This window comes from Sorex fumeus, unplaced genomic scaffold, assembly GCF_029834395.1.
Source record: "Sorex fumeus unplaced genomic scaffold, SorFum_2.1 ptg000064l, whole genome shotgun sequence".
In the NCBI taxonomy this organism is placed as follows: Eukaryota; Metazoa; Chordata; class Mammalia; order Eulipotyphla; family Soricidae; genus Sorex; species Sorex fumeus.
The window spans coordinates 2501528-2518179 of record NW_026606121.1 but is presented as its reverse complement, the minus strand read 5'-3'; the positions used below and the strand labels follow the sequence as shown (position 1 = coordinate 2518179).

Here is a 16652-nt window from a genome sequence, read left to right as displayed (position 1 = left end):
CAGGGGTTACTCCTGGCTCTTTACTCAGGAATTACTCCTGGCAGTGCTCAGGGGACCATATGGGATGCTGGGAATTGAACCCGGGTTGGCACGTGCAAGGCAAATGCCCTACGCTGTGCTATTGCTCCGGCCCCAAATCTAACACTTCTAAGAAACTCCACCTTGGGCCGGAAAGTGCAGGGTTGCCAGAGTACTGTAGGTATTTTCAAAGAGACTTCGCTATCTAGATGTTAATATTGGGAATGAAATTGTGAAATAAAATTGCGTTTTTGCTTCCAGGTCCCTATGTGATGGCCAGCGTTGCAACAAAAATTTTTCAGGAGTTGGTGGAAGGTGTATTTTACATCCACAGCATGGGGATCGTGCACAGAGACCTGAAGGTAAGCCGGCGGGCGCCTGTCAGGAGCCTGGGCCTCTGGGCCTAATGGGGGTCACTGAGAAACGAAGTCTGCGCATGTTTGCTGCCTGTTCATTTCCTTGTGAGGAGCCCATTATTGTTACTTTTATGTAAGTTGTCTTCCTGCATGTCCTAAACATGAATGGATTCTTATAGGTTGAGTATGAAAGTAGCGGTTTAGGCGCTGGAATGATAGTACAGTGGGTAGGGTACTTGCCTTGCAGGCAGCTGACCTGGGTTCAGTCCCTGATACCATATATGGTCCCCTGAACTCCAGGAGTGATTTCTGAGTGCAGCACCAGGACCAAGTCCTGAACACCACTGGGGGTGGCCTCCAAACAAAAACAAAAAAGAAGCAGTCTTTGGGCACTGGGAAATTCTCTGTAGAGCACTAGTGTCAGATAGGAAGATGCTTATCACACATCATTCATGATACTCCGTATACTGAGTGCTGACAAAATGCCCATTTACTTCCTTGGTTTGGGGCCCACACCCTGCTCAGAGCTTACTCCTGATCTGCTCTGGTTATTACTCCTGGCGGGGCTCAGGGGACCATACAGGGTGCTGGGGACTGAATTGGGTCAGCTACATGCAAGGCAAGAGCCATAATCGCCTCCTCCCACCCACACTGTACTAGCTCTCTTGTCCTTTTTGGCTGTTTTAATTTGGTTTGGGGGGCCACACCCAGCTGTGCTCAGGCCTTACTCCTGGCTCTGTGCTCAGGAGTCACTCTTGGGAGTACTGGGGTGGGTAAGTGTGTTCCTGGGGATCAGACTTGGCTGCGTGCAGGGTTTGCACATTGCTTGCTTCACTACCCACTATCTCTCTGGCCCCTGTTGCTATTGTTAAACTCATCAAGGACAGGGCAGAGCTCAGTGGTAGAGGGTTTGACTTGGTCTCAGTTGGCCCTGGCTTTAATCCCTGGCCCTGCAAAAAAAAAAAAAAAAAAACTTAACAAAACACCTAACCAAAAGAAGCTCTTTAATAGCTTTCAATCTTTATCTACCAAAAATAATCAAGGAGAGAAAATACTTCTTTGATATGTTTTATTCTGCATGCTTTTGGGGCAAAAGTTATGTCACAGAAAATGTGGGGCTGGAGAGATAGCACAGTGGGTAGGGTTTTTGGCACCCCACCCCATTTGATCCCCGAGTGCAAAGCCAGGCGTCAGCCCTGAGCACCACTGGGTGTGGCCCAAGATATAGACAGATAAAAAAAAAATCACATAAAATGCATTTCAGAGAAACAAAGGCTAATTACACAAATCAGGATGGGGGCGTTGAAATGGTTTTTAAAACTACTGAGTTTAGATATTTGGGATGTGCAAGGTGACGGGCTGAGTCTGTTCTGGGTTTGTGGAGCGAGAACACGTGTGAGCCCCTGAAAGCCCGTGGCGCTCTGATCCGAGAGGCCCCCTTTCAGGGGGGAGCCGTGTCCTGGCGGCCAGCCACGGCCAGCCACATCGTCCCCGGGAGGAGTTCCTTTAGCCGTTGTTTCTGCTTCTCCCCACCCGTGCTCCGGAGGCTCCTCTGACAGATGTCCTCCAGGGACAAGGGCTCCCGAGATTCCCTCATCAGCGTCTCCCGAAGGAGCCGGAACTCGGGCAGCAGGAGCCCCGCGGGCAGCGTGCCCTGGGCATTGGTCAGCTGCAGAGGGTAGGCGCGCTGGAGCAGCCGGGCCAGGAGTGGCCTGTCTCTGATGTTGGAGCCACGCTCCAGGTACTTGTAGACGGGCGACTCCCCACGCCGCGTCAAGGTATTAACAGAAGCCCCCGATTCCAGCAGGAGGTCTATCATCGCCTTCCTGCCTCCCAAGCATGCCGCATGCATGGCCGCCTGGCCCTCATGGTCCTGGGCGTTGACCTGGGCCCCGTGCGCCAGCAGCAGCCTGATGCAGCCGAGCCCTGCTGCCAGCAGTCGACCCGCCTTGCCGGAGGCCACGCACACGGCCAGTTGTAGGGCCGCACTCCCTGTGGCAGACATGGCCTGGTTCACGTCGGCCCCGCACGCGATGAGCGTCTCCATCATCCCCTGGTTGAGGGTGTTTGCGGCCACGTGCAGGGGGGTCATGCTGGACGCGTTGGTGGCGTTGACCTGGGCTCCCCTTTGGGCCAACATGGTGAGGACTGGACAGGTCCCGTAGGTGACGGCCAGGTGCAGCGGCGAGTGGCGGCTGCCACTGTCCACGCAAGCATTTACTCGGGCCCCATGTTCGCACAGGATGCGGAGACAGGCCAGAGCACTCTGTTGGGTCTGCGTCTCGACTCTTTGGCTGTGCCTTCCCGGCTTTACCCACAGTGGGGAAGCGAGTGGCCAGTGCAGGAGCACACGGTGAAGCGCGGTCAGTCCTTGCGTGTCCCTGGAACAGGAATTGTGCCGATCACCGCTCAGCTCAGGGTGGGGAAGGCCCAAAGGCAGCAGCGTTTTGTGCCCCTGTGCTGCCAGGGAGCTGTACCCCAGAACCCGAGGACAGGCTTCCAGACACATCTCCCTGCGGTTGTGACCCCAGAGTCCCAGCACCCAGGATACTGGGGTTGCCTGGCATAGAATCCGGTCTGCAGCACAGCCCCCACTGGGGAGTGGCACCAAGCGATCTAATGGATCGTGAGGAGGGCTGGCAAGGTCAGGCACCCCAAATCAGTTCCCAGTGGCTCTTCAGGGGTTCCTGGACTTTTCACCTGTCTGTGTGACGTCAGGGAAACCACGTGTCCATCCCGGCCCAGCCCCCAGCTCTGCGCCGTGAAAGTCTCTGGGACTCCCCTTTCCTGTTCCTTTGTCTTGGCTAGGCCAAAGGAATGTGAGAGCTCCGCCTGCCGTCCTGGCCTAGGGACCAGTGGGTGATCCCCGCCTGCGTGTGTGAAGGCCCCCTAGGGACCTGCGACCCTACCTGTGCCTCCCGACCCCCGTCGGTTGTACAGCCTGCAGCCAGATTCCGGGGAGCGTTCTAGAGTTTCCAGCCCCAAGGATGGTATGTGGTGGAGAGCAAGGACAGAGGAACCTGAGGAGGATGGGCTGACTGAGGGAGGGCCCGGCTGAGGAAAGACTGAGGGGGCACCTGGAAAGCGAGGGGGGGTTGTCCTGGGGATGGTGGGGGGCGAGGTTGGCCAGGTGTCCTCTGAGGAGCGCGAGTTTGGAGGCCAGGGCATTGGCCGGGTTCTCAGCAGGATGTGGGAGCAGAGGAGCCCCGGGATGGTGTCTGTGGGGGGCCTCACCTGGTCTCCGGGTCAGCCCCGTGCTCCAGCAGGCAGAGCAAGCTCTGCGCCCGGTGGTGCTCTGCAGCCAGGTGGATTGGCGCGACGGACTGCATCTGCCTCACGGGAAAGGCAGTGCATTAGTGGCTGGGCGTCCCCCCCAGGCTGCCCATGTCCTGCCCCTGCCCCCGCCCGCCTCCCAACCCTGAATCCGTGAATTCAAGTAAAGTCTGTCGCTCCCACATGCAAGTGTCACAGAGCCACAGAAGTAACTGAAAGCTTTGGAAGTTGCTGAATCCTGGAGAGAGAAAAATGGGTCCAGCAGATCTAGCACTTGCCTTATGCGGGTCCCCCCCATGGGCCCCCAATTCAGGCTGGGCATCACGTGCCAGGAGTGTGGCCCAAGCTGCCCCCCAAGCCCTTCAAATTGCTGGTTCCTTAGCCGTAAGGTGGGAGGTGATTGCTGTGAAGCCCCTCCTCCTTACATGGACCCACTGTGTGGGAGTTTCATGGGGTTTTCTCCTTTGTGGGGGCGCTGGGAAAGGGAAGCGTGAGTGGGTAATTCGTGTGTTTGGGGGTTGTGATGCGAGGGAGCAAACCCAGGGCCTCTGCACAAAAGACACCTTTCGCATGGAGCCCATTTCCTGGCCCGGTTTTGCGTTTCTTTTTCGGGCTTTGGGCCTGCTCCTGGCTCTGTGTTCAGGGGCCCGCCCGGATGCAGATGGGAAATGTCACCTCCTGTCCTATTTCTCTGGCCCCAGCTTTGTGCTTCTTCACTTGCCCGGTCCTAGAAGGGCCAGAAAAACCCACGTGTCCCTCTTCCCCCGCCCGCCACGGGATTTTAGGCTGTGCCATGTGTCGTCTGTTTAGCAGAGTGTTTATGTGAAGCCCGTGGGCCAGAGCCCCCATGCTGGCTGGGCCTCTGGATGCGTGGAGGGCAGCGGGAGGTGGACACATTCTGGGAGTGAGGGGCTGAGGGAGCGCTTGGGGGTACCTGGTTGAGCAGTAGCCCGTCGCGGGAGAAGCTGGCTGGCACGGTGAGGAGCTGGTCCAGGGGGTGACTCTGCAGCAGTGCGTAGATGGCCACGCAGTCCTCGCGCAGGATGGCCTCGGAGAGCCCCAGCTCCCCGGGCACCCCTCCCGCCACCCCGGCTGCCCCTCCGGGGTGCGTTGCCCATTGGTGTGGTCTCACTGGAGGTAGCTTGGCATCAAGGCCCGCCTTAGGAGTCTCTGGGGTACTTGGCTCACTTCTCAGAAGATTCTAGAATTGTGGGGGCTGGTATTCTGGAGTAGAGTTCTTTGGGGTAGGGGGGCCGAGTGCAGGGGAGTGACCCACACCTGGCAGTGCTCAGGGGTTTTTCCTGGGTCTGCACTCAGGAATCACTCCTGGTGGTGCTCAGGGGAGCATATGGGATGCTAGGGATGAACCCAGGTTGGCCACAAGCAAGAACAATGCCCCTCCCACACTATATACTACAGCTCAGGCCCCCCCAAAAGATGATACATTTTAGGACTTGCTACTCAAGTTTTTAAAAAAGAACATGGGGGGCTGGAGCGATAGCACAGCAGGTAGGGAGTTTGCTTTGCATGCAGCCTACCCGGGTTCAATTCCCAGCATCCCAGATGGTCCCCTGAGCACTGCCAGGAGTAATTCTTGAGTGCAGGAGTAACCCCTGTGCCTGTGCGTCACCGGGTGTGACCCAAAAAGCTTAAAAAAAAAGTTTAAATGAAAATAAAAAGTATAAAAAATAAATTAAAAAAATAAAATAAAAAAAGAACATGGGGATCTGGATAGCCGGTTTAAGTGGGTAAGGCACTTGCCTTGAATGTAGCAAACTTGGGTTACATCTCTGGCACCAAGGTCCAGAGTAAGGCCAGGACTGGGTGTGGTACAAAACCCAAAACAAAATACCCACTAGGAGTAAGCCAAGAGCCCGGCTGGGTATGAGCCCCAAACCAAAATAAATACATAAATCAACTTCTTGTGTGTGTGGTTTTTGGGTCACACCCAGCGGTGGTCAGGGATCACTCTTGGCTTGGGGACCCTGTGGGATCCAGTTGGTTGTATGCAAGGCAAGCTCCCTCCCTGCTGTACTAGCCTTCTGGCTTTTACTTTTAGCTTCTGAGGAAGTGACTTGCTCCTGGGTTGAGAAGAGCTGCCTCTGACAGGTTTTTACGGTTCATTTTACAAACAATGAGGAGTTGACTTCTTCTGTTTACAGCCCAGGAACATTTTCCTTCACGGCCCCGATCAACAAGTGAAAATCGGAGACTTTGGCCTGGCATGCAGGGACCTCATCCAGAGGCCCTCAGACTGGCCCAGCACACACAGGAAGGGTGAGTGGGTGCCCCAGGGGCCACAGCTGAGCCCCACCATGTTGGGGAGGAGGGCCAAGCCATCTGGTGCTGGTCGCTGCAGAGCTGCTCAGAGTCAGTGTCCCCAGCGATGTCACCAGGGTAAGTTCTGCCCCATGACATGCTGACTCTTGGTTGCAGGAACAGCAGCTCATACGTCCAGAGTGGGGACTTGTCTCTATGCCTCACCCGAACAGTTGGAAGGGTCCGAGTATGATGCTAAGGTAGGACTTGTTGCCTTTTTGTTTGGGTCCATAAGGGACTCTCTCTGACTCTGTGTTCAGGGGTCACTTCCAGTGGTGCTCTGGACCCTGTCTGCTGCGAGGAACCACATGCAGTGCCAGGATGGAGCCAGGCTAGGCTGCTCACAGGCAGACCCCCAAACTCCCAAATGTGCTCTCCGGCCCATGGGACCGTTACTGTGGGAGCCATGTCCTGGATGCACCTTTTGACATCTGAGATGGGGATGGTGACACTTTGGCCGCTTCACTCGGGCCATTGTGCCTCCGCATGGGGACCTGCCACTGTGACCCCCTGTTCTGTGGGAACTCTGCAGTGCCTTAGAAGCCTGCTGGGGTTGGGGAGGCAGCACCCTGAGACAGGGCCTTTGTGCTTGCCTATCTCTCCCCACCAAATGACCGTCCTCTCGGCCCTCTGGGCAGGGGTGAGGGGACCTCCCGCCGCTGGTATGCTCCTCACTGGCCGCTGCCCTTCCTGCAGTCAGACATGTACAGCCTGGGCGTCATCCTGCTGGAGCTCTTCCAGCCCTTCGGGACAGAGATGGAGCGGGCGCAGGTCCTGACAGGTGTGAGAGCCGGGCAGCTCCCCGAGTCCCTCAGCAGACGGTGCCCCGTGCAAGCCAAGTGCATCCAGCAGCTGACTCGGAAGGTCTCCTCCCAGCGACCGTCAGCTGCCCAGCTGCTGCAGAGCGAGCTCTTCCAGACTCCCGCCAATGTGTGTAACTCGTCACTGGGCCTGGCTGGGGCGCGGGTGGGCGCTGGGGTCCCAGTGTAGGAAGAACAATTGAGCTGAGACAGAAGTATCTGGAAACAGATGGTGGCAGCACTCTGGGTTTTGTTGGCCCCGGGAGCAAGATGGCCTTGCCACGATGCTTTGAGAGCACTGGTACATCTCCCAGGCTGGCTTGTCCCACCCATCCGAAGGTTTCTCCTTTCCTTCCTCCTCTGCCCTGTTGCCTCTGTCGCTTCCTGACCATAGCCTACTTGCGAGAGACAGATGTCCTGGGTAAAGCCTGCAGTCACCTCGCGAGCTGACCCTGGGCAGCTGGGCTGTTGAGGGACTTGAGGCCTGGGGAGCCCACCCTGCTCTTTCCCTGTCCCCCACTGTGTGCCTGCTGTTCTCGGGAACGCAGCACACAGCTCTTCTGTCTTGCTGAGATGCTCCACGGTTGACCAGTGTTACAACCTGAAATCGCTGCCCGCTCCCGCCCTTTCCTCTGAAGTTCCGGGATGCGCAGGGTTCGCAAAGTTGTTCCACCGGGGGCATGCCACAAAGCATTCAGTCCCCCAAGGGATCCCTGAGCACACGGCAGGTGTGGCCAACTTCCCCCACTCCTCAGCACTGTCTCCCCCCTGCCCCCTCCCCCACCAAAAAAATAAAAAGTTCTCAAGGGCCAGGGAAGAGTTCTGTGCCAGGTTCAGTCTCCGGCACCACAGGGTCGCCTGCACACTGCTTGGTGGGGCCTCAGAAACAAGGAAAACAGAAATAAAAACTTGTCAGAACTTGAGAAGCCATTGCCAGCTGTGAGGCATGACAGCCGTAACCTGACGCGGACACGGACACGTGAGGGAGTCTGGGAGTCGGAGGCACAGCCCCTGCTTCAGATGCTGCCAAATGCCCGAGTGGTTTTAGCCTAAAGCTGCTCGTTGGGGTCCCTTTGATTTTTGTTTTTAATGCTCGGAAGTTACTCCTGGCTGTGCACTCAGGAATCACTCCTGGTAGTGCTCAGGGGATCATATGCGGTGCCAGGGACTGAACTTGGGTCAGCCGCGTGCATGTTCTGTGGCTCCCCCCAGGGCTCCTCCTGGCCATCTCCTTCCTTCCAGGGAGGAGCTGGGTCATCCCCAGCCACCTGACAGTGCAGTCAGCACCCCTGGCTGTTGTTTCTCAGACCTTGTAACCTTTGATTTCTGCTACAGCACTGCTTCATTGTCTTCTGGGCTCCATCTTTGCTAGTGACAGCCCTCAAATGTCTTTTTCGGTGGTGGGGGGGGGGGGGTTCTTATTTGGGGGCCACTACTGGCGGTGCTCGAATGCAGGGGATTGAACCTGGGTCAGTTGCATGCAAAGCAAGCATCCTCCTGCTGTCCTCTGTCTCTGGCCGTTTTTTTTTTTTTTTTGCTTTTTGGGTCACACCTGGTGATGCTCAGGGGACCATATGGGATGCTGGGAATCGAACCTGTGTCGGCCATGTTGGCTGCATGCAAGGCAAACGCCCTACCCGCTGTGCTATCGCTCCAGCCCCCTGAATGTCCTTTTTCAAGTACTGTTTGGGGGCCGGAGAGACGGTACAGCAGGTAGGGCATTTGCACGCGGCTGACCCATATTTGATCCCCACATCCCACATACTGCCAGGAGTAACCTCTGAGCATCCCTGGATGTGACCCCCGCCCAAAAAAAAAAGCACTGGATGGGCATGCACCCGGGACACAGGACACAGCCACACATCGGTGCCACAGGTGTTGATGGGAGCAGTGTGGCTGCCAGAGCCACAGATGTGTGGGCTGCAGACACCAAGTTGTGTGGTCCCCCTCAGGGTCCCTGGCACCTGCATCCAGGTCTGGGGGTCTGCCCCAAACCCTGAGAACTAGAAGCCATCTTAACGCAGCCTCCGACCTGCTCTTCACAGGTTAATCTGGCCCTCCAGATGAAGATCATAGAGCAGGAAAAAGAAATCGAAGAATTAAAGAAGCAGCTGAGCGTTCTTTCCCGGGACAAAGCAGGCCAGGACGGCCTGACCGCTGGGGAGGTGCCTGTCTCGCCGTAACGGGCCTCGCCACCTCGGAATATTGGACTCCTGATAAAAAATGGCAAGGGTCCGAGCCATAGGACAGCGGGGAGGACATTTGCCTTGTACGAGACCAACCTGGGTTTAATCCCTGGCGCCCTATATGGTCTCCCAAGCCTGGCAGTATCCCTGAGCAGAGCCAGGAGGAAGCCCTGAGCATTGCTGGGTGTAGCCTGAAATAAAAGGAAGGAAGTTTTCCGAGTAATTGTGTCTGTTAGCGTCGGCTTTGGCTGCTGTGGAAGGTGTAAGTCTGCCTCTATTAAAAAACTACATGAGTGACCTTTTGTGCCGAGCGCTCTGGACCGAGGCTGCTGGGTCTCCCTCTCCACTCCCTACAGCACTGTCAGACACCCCTTCCATGCCCCCCCCCTCCAGCCTCTGAAACACAGCCTTTAGTCTCAGATTCACTTCCTTCTCTTAACACTTCATGCTGACTGCTAGGTCCACCTCTACAAGGTTCTGCAGAGAGCTGCCACTGTCACTGCCCCACACCCAGCTCTGCACGCTGGCCACTGAGTTTTGACAGCTGCCAGCATCCCCACCCTTCCCTCAGCTGCTGGGGGGCGTGGCCAGAAATCTGCCGGCTCACTCTGGAGCTGGCTTCAGGCGGGTTCAGAACCCAGGCTGCTGCTTCTCTTGCCTCCAGCTAAGGAGCGGCTCCAGAGCTGGTCCCCACCATACCCTCCAGTTAGCGCTGGAGCAGCTTTTGCCCATGTGCTCCCCTATCCCTGCTGCTTTCCCCCCTCATCCTTCCCCAGAGGCGCCGGTGCTGGCATCCACCCAAGTGCCAGAGGGCTCCTTGCAGTTATCCAGGGGGCGGTGCTTCCCCACACCCAGCGTGTGATCCACTTCAAAGACATGCCACTGCTGAGGCTTTTATTGACAACTGGCCAGAATCACGACAGGGGTGGTGGCCCCAGTCTTCTGCCCACAGGAGGCAGGAGTGAGCACCCTGGTTAGCCCTGAGCCTCGGGGGGCCGTCACAGCAGTTCAGCTCAGGAGGCGGAGGGCGGAGCTGAAGGGGGGCAGGTTCTCACAGGCCTGTGCCCACTTCTGCACGTTGGCCGGCAAGGCCGCGCTGCGACCGCCCATCTGCCGGAGCACAGACCACAGCACGACATCAGCCACTGTGAGCTCACTGCCCACCAGCCAGGGGCTCTTCCCAAGCGCGGAGTTCATGGCGCGGAGCACGGCAGCCTGCTCCTTGCTGCTGCCCTGCTGGAGCTGGAAGATGGCCATGTCCACCCAGCTGTCGATGAGGGTCAGCGTCACGGCATTATGCTGTTGGCCAAACAGCGAGAAAAGGAAGCGTGCGATGTTCCCCTCGCCCTCGATGGGACACATAGTTTGGACACTGAACTTCATCTGCGTCTTGGGCACTGAAAGGAAAGATCCGTGGGAAGCCAGTGAGCACAGTACCCAGGAAGCCCGTTTCAGGGTTGAGGGACAGGGTTGCTGTCCCTCCCTGCCTGTGATACAGGACCCCTAATCGTTTCCTGGGCCAGAGAGGAGGGTGCCCCGGGTTAAGATCCAGCTTCCACGGTCACTCTTCAGCCTCTCCAGCAGAGCGTCCTAAAATAGCTGCCCTGCTGGGTGCCCAGGGCTATTCCTGGTTGTTCTCAGGAGTGATCCTGGGGGACCCATGGTGCCAGGACTCTTTCAGCTGCCTCACCTGTGCTGTCTGCAGCCCATGGTCAGCTGCCCTTTCAGATGGGGAAAAAAAATCAATCCCCTGGCTCCCCCACTGGAAACTACCTTTCTCAAGAGAACCATGGAACTGCCCTCCCTCCCGCCCCCCACTGGATCTGAGGCTTCCCCGGACTGTTCAGCGGCCCACAGGGGCAGCACCATCCACCCTAGGAACCTGGTTTAGCCTCTCAGAGGTCTGAAGGGCTGTAGCAGGCAGGGGCCCTGCTGGTCACCTCATGTAGCGGTGCAGGCTGTGCCCACTCACCATCCTTCCAGATGAGCGTGAAGGCCAGCTGGTACTCCTGGCGCGGCCCCCGCTGGGCCTGCTCCCCGAAGCAGCAGAGCAGATTCCGGGGCACGCTGCGGACAGCTGAGTGCGTGTGGACTGTGGACAGGACCCGGTAACGGCTGCACAGCAGCTGGTGCAGCACCAGCAGGGACAGTGGCGGCGAGGCGGGGTTGGCGTTGATCACGATGTCTTTCAGCACCCCGTTATTCTGGGGGGAGGCCAGACACGGGGAGTACATTCGTGAGGGCCTGTGGGGGCCCTGGGCCTGGCGCTGCCCTCAGGAGACCAGAGCTACCTAACCGAATCCTCGCCTCCCGTAACTGGTCTGAGCCTGCAGCAGGGTTGCAGGACTCGCCCTGCTAGGGTCTGCCCCCAACCCGCCCTGCTGGCCCCCACAAAACAGCTTAACTATTCCTTAAGAAACTGCATCCCTGTCTGCCTCAACACTAGAAAGACAAGTGTAATGACTCCACCTACGAGATTGTTCTAGGGCTGCACCTGGGCAGGTAGAGTTTCCATATCCTTTTGTGGTGGAGTTAAGTACCAGGACGAGTCCCAGAATAAGGGCCTGGGCTCCAGTGGTCACTGCTGGAGGGGCCCAGGAGGGCATTACCCAGAGCCCAGAGGCGGTGCCTGCCCAGTGCAGCTTTTTTTTTTTTTTTGTAGGAGTACTGCTATTTATTCAGCCACTGATTAGCTGATTGAATTGTGCATGAACTCCACCTTACTTTTTTTTTTCTTTTTCCATTTTTTTTATAATTTTATTTATTGAATCACCGTGAGAGCAGTTACAAAGCTTTTGGGTCTAAGTCTCAATCATACAATGAAACATCCGTACCTTCACCAGTGCCCATTCTCCACCACCAAAAATCCCAGTATACCCCCATCCCACACCCTCCCCCTGCCTGTGGGGCAGATGATTTCCACATTACTCTCTCTCTACTTTGATCACATTCACTATTTCGACACCAGACCCACCATTATTTAAGATTTTACCCCAACACTCAGATCTGCTGAAAAGGCAACAATAGACAATTTGTGTTCTATTGCTGGTTATGAATAACATGATGTTGTGTGGCTGCCAGTGCAGCTTTCTTAACCTCACCCCGGGGAGCCACAAGCTTCCAGGGACAGGACGGTGATGCCTGTCTGTGCCCACTCCCTGGCCTCTGCCTCATGTCCTGGCAGAATCCCACTAACAGTGAGTTTCAGCTATACTTGCCTTGCACTCGGCTGACCCAGGTTCGATCCCCGGCACCCTCTATGGTCCCCAAGTACTGCCAGGAGGGATCCCGGAGTGCAGGCCCAGGAGTAAGCCCTGAGCACTGCTGGGACAGTCCAACCCACCCCCTCCCATGCACTCTGGCACCACAGGGCTGGGAACTGGAACAGCTGGAGTGCCCACATACACAACAGGAGAGGAGGGCATGGGGGCACAGGGGCACCAAGGGGCCACAAACATGTGCCAGGCAAGGCACCACAATCCTGCCTGTGGCTGGGAAGTCTCCGGTAGAGCCTTCTAGCAGCGACCCTGGAAGAGGGGCCAAGCAGGAGAGATCTGTACCCTCAAATTCTGGACTTTCCTATAGGTGGGCCTGTAAACCCTCCAAAACCTTCCCACGTAGTAGCCCCAAGACCGTGTTGTGGGGTGAGGGGGTTCTAACCGGGCTCGGTTTCTCTTAGCCTCCAGGTGATCGGGGAAACGTCTCTCTTCACCACCTGCAGACGTGAAAAGGCTGAGTGCTGCTCTAGACCTCATGGAGGCTGCTCGTTAAGGCTGGGGGGCCCAGCTTCTAGATGGCAAACTGGGTCTCCTAAGAGCAGTCCGTTAGATGGAGGCCTGCCCCTGGCTTTGTGCAGTGGGCTTCAAAGGGGCTGGCAAGGGCTAGAGTGATAGCACAGCAGGTAGGGCATTTGCCTTGCACGCAGCCAACCTAGGTTTGATTCCCAGCATCCCATATGGTCCCCTGAGCACCGCCAGGAGTAATTCCTGAGTGCATGAGCCAGGAGTAACTCCTGTGCATCGCCAGGTGTGACCCAAAAAGAAAAAAACCAAAAAACAAAAAAACACAAAGCGGCTGGCAGTTTGGTAGCTGGACCCCTGGACTCAGGCTATGTGCTGGCCACCAAGCTCCCAAGCTGCTGCCTAGCAGGACAGCCCCAGCTTTCTCCTCACGAGATCAAGCAGCGGCTCTGGAGCCTGGCGACTTCACTGTCAGCTTGTGCGCCTGCCCGGATAAGGGGTCTCCCAAGCACGGCCCCCCGCCCACCACCCTGCTGCAGGCATACCTGTCCCAGCACTGAATTTAGGTCCACCGTGCTGGCGGACAAAGCGGCGGGCTCCTCGGCTTGGATTATGTTGCTCATATCCAAGTCGGCGTCCGGCGTGTGAATCATCTTGGAGAGTCCATCCACCGCAGCTTTCAGCTCGTACAGACGCTTCAAGATGTCATCCTGGCGGGACTCGAGAGCTTGGAGCGAAGCAGGCGGTGGTGCCTAAACAAAGCGACACTAGGATGTTCCTTTCCGCTCACTTCAAGTGTCGGTCTGGACGGGCTCGCTGGTCTATGCTGCTCAGCCCCCAACAGATCTTTAAAGACATTGTAAATGCAATAGCAGGGCCATCTCATTTCCCTTCGGCTCATGCATCCTGCAGTGGGACCTGCCCTGCCACTGCGATAAAGCAACAGCTGTGACTGGACCACTCTGATAGCCAGAAGACTCTCATTCCAGCAACAATCCAAGGACAGACAAGGACGAAAAACAATACAGATTATTCTTCAAATCAAACTTGTTCAAAATACTTTGTGAGAATAGAACAAAGGTGTGTGTATGGGCTTGTATGTGTGTGTGGAAGGGTAAGAGTGTAATCCAATAATTTAACAGATGGGGAGGGAATCCACAGGTGTTTTTTTTTAAAAAGCGTCAGGGAGAGAACTCAATGGACTGGAGCACAGGTGGGAGCTCCTGGTTTAACCCCTGGCACTGCAACCCCTGACCCACACCCCCCAAAATACAGTAAGTGCCCTGAGGCTTGGAAGCATCCATGGGGGCCAATGATTTTCTGTGCCCACGTTCCATCTGGAACTTTCTTCTCCCCTGTCATGTCCAACTTCATAACACGGAAATGCTCACATCCTTTGTCCCCTGGATCTTTGCATTTTTTTCAGCCTGGTATAATGATAGACTGCAGGCAGCTATGTAATATGGCTGAGGAAGAACTCGATTTGTAGGCTCAGATGAAAAAGCAGTAATAAGGAAAACTCCCCAGTCACGCTACAGGCTCAGCTCCCACAGAGACAATCCACCAAGTGGAGATGGGAGATGACATGAAGCTTGAAGGCTCAGAACTCAAGAGAGGGGCTGGAGTGATAGCACAGCGGGTAGGGCGTTTGCCTTGCACACAGCCGACCCAGGTTTGATTCCCAGCATACCATATGGTCCCATGAGCACTGCCATGGGTAATCCCTGAGTGCAGAGCCAGGTGTGACCAAAAAAAAAAAACCCCAAAAAAACCCTTACTCAGAACTCAAGAGAGCAGTCAGCACACTGGCAACCATTTCTCTCCATGCTCACGCAGCACCTGCCCATGTGTGATCTCTTTACCCACAGGACCGTCTGCTCCCCTGGGTCATTCCCTGCCCCCCTCCCAGGTGTACTCTTCGCTGGCTGCTATCAAGTCCACGGAACACTGCATTTGGGTCCCGTTGGCCTGCTGTGGTTCCAGAGGAACCACCCCTCCAGCCCTCCCTGAGGTGGGGGCGAGAGAAATGCCCCCTCCTCTCACATCATGCCCCTGTCCTTCTGGTTCCTGACCCCAGTCAGTGACCATTCTCTCGTCCCTGCCCTTGTTTAAATGCCAGATGTCTTCTGGGTGGACAAAGCAGCAGCAAGGCTCGGTAGTCAAGGACACTCTGTGGCATCCCCTGAGTCCAAGAGCGAGGGGTGTCAACCTGTGCTCTGGGCAAAACTGTCCATTTCCACAAAATGCATCAGGGACCCTGTCCAGTCAGGGGGGAAGAGGCATCTGCTGAACACATGAGCACTCAAGAATGCTTCAGTTCCTCTCCACCCCGCTGTAGCCTCTGCAGAGCTGGGAGCAGTCCCCAAAGTTCCTCTAGATAGCTCGGTAGCACTGTAGCACTGTCCTCCCATTGTTCATAGATTGGGCACCAGTAACATCTTGCAACAAACTGTGAGACTTATTGTTTCTGTTTTTGGCATACTGAATACTTCACGGTTGCTTGCCAGGCTTTGCCGTGCAGGAGAGATACTCTGGGTAGCTTGCTGGGCTCTCGAGAGGGGTGGAGGAATCGAACCCGGGTTGGCTGCATGCAAGGTAAACGCCTTACCGGCTGTGCTATTGCTCCAGATAACTCGGTACTAAGAAAAAATCCCAGCACAGCTTGATGAAACTCTTGACATCAAAGGTAAATGAGTACAAGGAGCCTGCATGTCCCAGCAACTCTGGATAACCCACAGCTCGGGGCAGGCCCAGCTCCTGACCTTCCACTCCCCGGAGGCAAAAAAGCAACTTCCCGGCAATGGCAATGGGGGGAGGCACACCCGCCCCCATGCCCCTCCGGTGCCCGGGGCATCGGCCTCAACAGCCCAGGAAGGCCTGTGTGTGCTGGACAGCGGACGCCGGGAGCCCGGCGATCCCAACACGACACGAGGCGGGGGGGGGGGGGGGGGGGGGGGGGGGGACACGGGACGGGGTCAGAGCGCGAGGTGGGAACGAGTGCGCCGGCTGCTCTGGAGGGGGGCGTGACAGGCCGGGCCGGGTGGCACTGGGTGGGCACACGCCACAGGCAGCCCGGGACTTTTCCAAGGGCGCATAAACCCGTCACTCGGCGGTGGGCAAAAATCTCCTAACAAGCTTAAGTTGCCGTAAGAGGGTATAAAAAGGAACACAGGTGCAAGACAGGCAAATATTTAAAGTTTTAACTTTTAATTTGTGGGGCACCACACCCGGTGCCCGGGGTTTCCCCCTGACTCTGCGTTCAGTTCAGGGGCCCGACGGCAGCCGGGCCGCGCCCCATCCCCGCGCTGTAACTACTGCTCGGCCCCTGGCACAGATTTCAAGACAGAAAAAAAAAAAAAGGTTGGGGATGACCCGACGGCCGGCAGCCAGGGAAGGGCCGCAGAGAGCAACGCGTCTCCCAGCTCCGCTTCGGGCGGCGGCGCCTGCGCACAGCGAGGAGGCGGCGGGGACCAGGAGGACCCGCGCGCCTGCGCACTGGCGGGCTGGGGGGCGGGGCGGGGCGGCGAGCTCCTTACCTGCACGTGGTCCGCGTCGGGCGCCGAACCGCCGCTCTTGCTGTGCAGATTGGGGAGCCGGTACATGCAGGTGGGGAGTTCGACGTGAAGAGAGGCACCGCCCTCGTGATAGGGCTTTACCTGGTACATCGGCATCGTGGGAACCCAAGGAGGGGAGATGGTGGGCGAGGGTACGCGAACGCGCAGGAAGCGCCGAGGCCGGCCACGACAGACTGCGGCCACCTCCTTTCCGAGCGGCTGCGGGCGTTCGGGAAAGCGCCGTCGCTGCGATCTCATTGGTCTGCCCTCGTCTGACGTCATGGCCTCGGCTTTTGACCCCACCAATCAGCGGGAAGGAGGGAAGGGAAGTGTTGGCGGGCCCACTCGGAAGGGGCGGGGCACTGGTGCCGAGGCAGCCAATGGGCGCTCGGAGGGGCAGAGCCCT

General features: G+C 57.0%; 2 protein-coding genes across 2 annotated transcripts in view; one reads left to right on the top strand and one right to left on the bottom strand.

Annotated features, from left to right (window-relative positions):
- The window catches only part of EIF2AK1 (eukaryotic translation initiation factor 2 alpha kinase 1), a 28809-nt gene extending 19638 nt beyond the window's left edge, over window positions 1-9171 (top strand). The window contains exons 11-15 of the mRNA XM_056128504.1: window positions 280-380; window positions 5810-5924; window positions 6084-6166; window positions 6663-6896; window positions 8812-9171. Of these exons, the coding sequence (XP_055984479.1) occupies window positions 280-380; window positions 5810-5924; window positions 6084-6166; window positions 6663-6896; window positions 8812-8949 (671 nt within the window). The 3' untranslated portion in view covers window positions 8950-9171. The remainder of the gene's footprint in view (window positions 1-279; window positions 381-5809; window positions 5925-6083; window positions 6167-6662; window positions 6897-8811) is intronic.
- A 673-nt stretch (window positions 9172-9844) lies between these two features.
- Window positions 9845-16621, bottom strand: AIMP2 (aminoacyl tRNA synthetase complex interacting multifunctional protein 2). The gene is made up of 4 exons (XM_056128529.1): window positions 16229-16621; window positions 13238-13444; window positions 10925-11156; window positions 9845-10349 (listed from the first exon to the last, which is right to left on the bottom strand). The coding sequence occupies exons 1-4, from the start codon at window positions 16526-16528 to the stop codon at window positions 9961-9963; spliced, it is 1128 nt and encodes a 375-aa protein (XP_055984504.1). The 5' UTR covers window positions 16529-16621; the 3' UTR covers window positions 9845-9960.
- Between the last annotated feature and the right edge of the window lie 31 nt (window positions 16622-16652).

What these genes read in the sequence shown, in the direction of transcription:
- AIMP2 (XM_056128529.1), bottom strand. Translation starts at nt 16,528, where the DNA reads ATGACGTCAGACGAGGGCAGACCAATGAGATCGCAGCGACGGCGCTTT. An exon ending in TAAATTCAGTGCTGGGACAG is followed by an intron (nt 11,157 to 13,237) that starts GTATGCCTGCAG and finishes GCCTCCCCCCAG; the next exon opens with AATAACGGGGTGCTGAAAGA. An exon ending in CACGCTCATCTGGAAGGATG is followed by an intron (nt 10,350 to 10,924) that starts GTGAGTGGGCAC and finishes CTTTCCTTTCAG; the next exon opens with TGCCCAAGACGCAGATGAAG.